This window comes from Nematolebias whitei, chromosome 14, assembly GCF_014905685.2.
Source record: "Nematolebias whitei isolate Nwh7 chromosome 14, NemWhi1, whole genome shotgun sequence".
Lineage (NCBI taxonomy): Eukaryota > Metazoa > Chordata > Actinopteri > Cyprinodontiformes > Rivulidae > Nematolebias > Nematolebias whitei.
Window position 1 is genome coordinate 21,802,119 of NC_056511.1, and position 5,805 is coordinate 21,807,923.

The following is a 5,805-nucleotide window of genomic DNA, read 5'->3' on the forward strand; positions in this document are numbered from 1 at the left end:
GAGCCGCTACCCTTTCTGTTCCCATAGAAGACTCGCTGCTGTCAGGACGAGCTTCACTGGCCAAAATGAGCTGAGCAATAACAAATGGGAAAAAAAAGCACTGAAAGTTCAGAGTCGTGTGGTTCTGCTGGGTCAATCAGAACCGTGTCGAGTTACAGAGAGATGTCTAAGGTTGCTAATAAAAAAAACTACATATTTAGAAAACATTGTGCGTAAAATCAGCGTACGGTGTCGGTGAGCTTATGCTGCAGGTTAAACTGACGGGACAAAGATGGATCTGGAGGAGCAGGTGAGATGAAAACAAATCAGCAGAACCCACTCAGACGTGACACGTGTCAAGCCATCTACTCGAAAGATTAAAGGTGGTTTCCAGAGAATCTAACATGAACTCACTTCTAGTTCTAGTTTCTCACTACAAGGTATTAATACCAGGACTGGTGTCCATCATCATCATCACCATGGTCGCAGTGCATCGAAAGTAAATCCTTCAATATTTGTACATTTACTGCCCTAAAAACATGGAATTTACTGTAAATGGATTTTCAGTTTGATTAGAAGTACATACACGTCATTCTGCACATTAATGACGTTAATATGAGGAAAACAAAACTGAGAAGTGTGCGTAAGTATTCACCCCCTCTGCTTTGAAGCCCCCACCCTAAAATCCACCTGTGAGTAATGTAACGATTATATTCACATTTATCTAAAGGCCTCAGTTCAATGCCTTGGGAGTGGTAAAGGCTTCCACTGATGATGAAGATGAAGGAGCTCATCCTTCATCACAGGTCAAAGGCAAAGCTGCAGGGTCAACTTTGAAATTATTTGGTTTGTTGTGTAAAATCAATACAAAACCTGCCAAATTGCTCTTAAATTCCAGGCTGTGAGGCAACAAGATGACGAGTGAATACTTTTACGAACCTTTGGTAATTCCCCAGACACAGAGTGAAAAGACTCGAGTGAGTTTTGGTGTCGACGCAACAAAAGCACGACAACGCGGAGGCGTGTGGAAGAGTTGTGCAGATGCGTTGCAGAGGTTCAAAAACAAAGTTTGAATCTAATTGAATCTTTGTTGTTCGCTCTGTAAAAGTGAATCAAGATCCGGTTCGGACTTGGTGGCGAGAACTAAACAGTTCTGTGTAATAATACTTCTCTAAATGTAGTATTCTTCAAACTGAGCCTGGGTGTTCTGACTGTGTCCTTCAAAATAAAAGATTTCCTTTTTGTCTGACTGCTTCAGCGAAGAATCAACCCTCCCCGTCCTCTGTTTAGAGTGGTTCTGGTCAGTCCCGTGAATGTCAGGCAACAGTGTGGACACCGGTCACATGTCAGCTGCAGACCGCCAGAGTAGCTAGAATAGAGGTGTTAGGTTGTGCGTAATGCGAGGCACTGATCTGTGCTCCTCCTCCTGCGTCACTGCGTCTTCCACACGCCGTCCAGCATCTTCACCACCTCCTCGTAAATGACGAAGACTATGGCCACGTCCAGGCACACGCGGCCCAGCCGAGGAACCGTGCCTTTGTAGAACCTGCGGGAAAGAGACCGGAAGTGAGGTCCGCTGGTGCAAACTAAAAGTTAAGAGGGTCAGGATGTGTGTTACTTACGCATGTGGTCCTTCGTGTTTCAGGATCTGGAAGGCGCAGTCCAGAGTGTTTTTGTATCGGTGGGCTTCTAAACCCTGCAATAAAATAAGAATAAAAACTTTAAAAGAAGCAAACTACAAGGGTATTGTATAAAGTGAACAAATATTATAAAAATACAGCAAAAAAAACTAAAGATTAGAACAGGTAGTCCTTCAGGTTTCTCAAAAAGATATGAATAAAACAAATATACATCAAATTAAACAACACAAACATAACAGAGAGAAAACTGTTGCTGGAGTCAACGTTTACCTTTGAACACACCACTCCATTACATTAACGTTTATCTGCTCGAACAATAGTAACATATTAAGGTGGTGGACAGAACAAAAAAAAATTCTTCAGGTTTAGTCTAACAGAAAGTGGCTTGCACAATTAAAAATAAAGTTCCCCACTCGCTCCCCACGAGATCGGATGCTTCTCCCCCTCCCTCTCTGCTTTGCTGCTCTGTCTGTCTGTGAAAATTGCTGTGAGACTCTCTTGCATTTCTTCCGAACCATAATTGTGGACTTGTTTCGACCAGTTGGTCCCTCAACTCAATTTACAACATTTCTTCAAAGAGAAGACAGGCTTTGGGCGAGACGATTTACCCTGTTGGCACGTACGCAGCTGGATATCTCATCGACTGGAAAACTTGATGATGTGTCTATCTCTGCTGCCATCTGTGGATTTTAAGGACGCATATTTAATTGGATTTTTCGATAACTGGTTCCTGCTTTTTGGATTCAGCTGGTGCCGATTTTATCTACAATCAAGGAAGTCGTCAGCAGCAAATTTGGACCCGATCACGCTGCTTGCCTTTATGATGGCTTGGTTCATGTCTGGAGTATCCGGACTCAAAAGCTTTGGGCTGAATGGATCAGATCTTGGGGATTTTTACTCAGACACGTTTCCATCTGTGTTGGCCATGTTAATTTGGACATTTCGGAACCGAGTAGACCGACACAGACTGAAGGTTGATGTCATTAAGTTCTGCCTGTCCCCAAACAACTGTGTGTTTATCTAAATTTTGGTCGCCTTGGCTGTCCTTGAAGGTCATCTTATCTAAAGTCGCCTGGAGAAAATGTGATCTGACGCTCACCAGCCCCTCCCTGAGGAATTTCCAACTGATAACCAGATGAAACCAGCTGAATAAACTTTGTGTCATCATTTCAGGACTCTGGATTCTTATAGAGGTTATCCTTGGCCATTTCTTGACATACCTCGAGAATGTTTATAGATCTCACCGGAGGACATTGACTGATTACAGTGACCTCGAGAACATCTATAAACGTTGTTGACCGCTCTCGTCTCTGATCGCAGAATGTCTTCGTAAATCTGTGCTTGTTTGTGCGAGGTGTTTTTTCAATATTAGGGGTTTTTCTCAGCCAAGAAAAAAGTCTGATAGGAATTTTTTTCGCCTCCAACTCCTACAAGTGTCCAGTTAACCACTGTTTTTGTCTGTCCAAACAGGTCTCACTTGTAAATGAGTCTTCGAGGCTCAATGTGATTTATCTGTTTAAATAAAGGTTGAATGAATGAAAAAAGTATAAAAAGATAATTCAAAAGAGGTCAAATGTTATATTTTCCTCAATGTTTGGACAGACTAAACACAGTAAATGATTATTCAGAGGCTTTTTCAATGAGTCATTAAACTTCCAGAAAAATATTGTGTGAACATAACAGTCCTCTGCTGTGACATGTTCTGTTGGACGTGTTTTGTTTCCAGGCCAGCGCAGGGTTGCCAGATAAGAAATTATGAAGTGTTGTACTATCTCTTTAAAAAGATTGTATTTCTGAGTGAGGGTGTTGTAAGGTGAAGGGGGTGTTGTGTTTGGTTAACGTGCACAGATCTCGCTGTTACCATGGTGATAAAATCAAGCCTTTCAATTACGTCCATCTCTTAACAGAAAACACAGTTTCCCTCAACGCACTCAGGTTTTCACAGAGCCCACTTCATGAAAACCCTCCTGATCAGGAGGGTCCTACCTGCATCCTTGTCTTCACCACATCCAGAGGCGTGTTTCCAAAAACACTGGCTGCTCCAGCTGTCGCTCCAAACATGGCCGTCACAATCGGATGCATTTGCCTTCTGGAATCGTCACCTTTGAGGCGAAGAGCCAAACGGGTGCACAAACGAGAACAACCTTTAATCAGAACTGAATCATGGCATCAAAATGTGTTTGGAGTTCAAATCTTCTCACCTTTGTACCAGTTCTTCAAAGAGGTCATGACGTAGAACCGGATGGCCTGGTTGCTTCCTTGTTTCAGAACAGTGGCTGTCAGACCTTGATATGTGCCTCTCAAACCTAAATGAGTTCAACGGGTCATGAGTGCACAGGCAAGCATGCCAGCTCTCACAGATGCAGCTTCCTGCCGTCTTACCCTGTTCTCTGACGATCTGACCGACTCCGTCAAAGAAGCCTCGGTACCGAGGTCGCATGGAGCACTGGTCGTGGATCAGCTTCACCTGGAAGGATTTATTCACATTACAAGCTGTCCAACAGCTGATACAAAAAGAAAGAAGTTAGCAACAAGCCAAACCTTCAGCGTCTCCATAGGGCAGACGATGAGCACGGCCTCAGCTATCCCGGCTCCTAACCCACACAGGAGGCTCCGCATGTTGTCCAGGCGACCCGTGTGATCACGCATCGGCGCGCTGAGGATCTCAAACGTGCCAAACCTTCAAAAACATTCATCAGTTTCAATAATCTGAAGGTCAGAATAAAACGAGTATTTGAACTATCCAAAAAGTAGCTCACTGAAATATAGTTTGTTTTGATTTGTGGTATAATAGTCTTGAGGTGTAAAGAAAACAAAACAATGAAAAATAAATCATGATCATCTGTTTACTAACTATGTTTTTTGTTTTACCAACATGATCGTCTGTATAACAACTACAAGTCTGTTTACCAAATAGCTGTCTGTTTACCAACTACCGGTAGATGTCTGTTTACCAACTTGTCTGTTTGCCAACTACATGTCTGTTTACCAACTTGTCTGTTTGCCAACTACATGTCTGTTTACCAACTATAACGTCTGTTTATCAACTAAAGTGTCTGCTTTCCAACTACATGTCTGTTTACCAACTTGTTGTCTGTTTACCAACTATACCGTCTGTTTATCAACTAAAGTGTCTGTTTTCCAACTACATGTCAGTTTACCAACTAGATGTCTGGTTGCCAACTACATGTCTGTTTACCAACTTGTCTGTTTGCCAACTACATGTCTGTTTACCAAATGTTGTCTGTTTACCAACTTGTTGTCTGTTTACCAACTTGTTGTCTGTTTACCAACTATACCGTCTGTTTATCAACTAAAGTGTCTGTTTTCCAACTACATGTCTGTTTACCAACTAGATGTCTGGTTGCCAACTAGTTGGCTGTTTACCAACTAGATGTCCATTTAACCAAAATGATTGTCTGTTTGCCAACTAGTTGTCTGATTACCAACTTGTTGTCTGTTTACCAACTAGTTGTTTGTTGACCAACTACATGTCTGTTTACCAACTTGATGTCTATTTACCAACTTGTTGTCCGTTTACCAACTAGACGTCCATTTAACCAACATGATTGTTTGTTTACCAACATATTTGTTTGTCTGTTAAACCAACATGTTATCCATTTGCCAACAACATGTCTGTTTACCAACTTGTTGTCTGTTTACCAACTAAATGTCTGTTTACCAATTAGTTGTCTGTTTACCAAATAGATGTCCATTTAACCAAAATGACTGTCTGTTTATCAACTAGATGTATGTTTACCAACTACATGTCTGTTTACCAATTAGTTGTATGTTTACCAACTAGATGTCCATTTAACCAAAATGATTGTCCGTTTACCAACTAGCTGTCTGTTTACCAACTATACCGTCTGATTATCAACTAAAGTGTCTGTTTTCCAACTACATGTCTGTTTACCAACTAGAAGTAGGTTTACCAACTCGTTGTCTGTTTGCCAACTAGTTGTCTGTTTACTAACTAGTTGTCTGTTTACCAACTAGTTGTCTGTTTACCAACTAGATGTCCGTTTACGAACTAGATGTCCATTTAACAAACATGATTGTCTGTTTACCAACTATATGTATTTTTTCCAACTTGTTGTCAGTTTGCCAACTAGTTGTCTGTTTACCAACTAGTTGTTTGTTTACCAACTAGATGTCCATTTAACCAACATGATTGTCTGTTTAC

General features: G+C 41.5%; 1 protein-coding gene across 1 annotated transcript in view; it reads right to left on the reverse strand.

The window, feature by feature from the left end:
* Positions 1-789: 789 nt before the first annotated feature.
* slc25a1a (solute carrier family 25 member 1a) overlaps positions 790-5,805 on the reverse strand; it is a 7,181-nt gene continuing 2,165 nt past the window's right edge. The window contains exons 4-9 of the mRNA XM_037687394.1: positions 4,161-4,299; positions 4,002-4,086; positions 3,821-3,925; positions 3,606-3,721; positions 1,602-1,675; positions 790-1,525 (exon numbers count right to left, since the gene is read on the reverse strand). Of these exons, the coding sequence (XP_037543322.1) occupies positions 1,411-1,525; positions 1,602-1,675; positions 3,606-3,721; positions 3,821-3,925; positions 4,002-4,086; positions 4,161-4,299 (634 nt within the window). The 3' untranslated portion in view covers positions 790-1,410. The remainder of the gene's footprint in view (positions 1,526-1,601; positions 1,676-3,605; positions 3,722-3,820; positions 3,926-4,001; positions 4,087-4,160; positions 4,300-5,805) is intronic.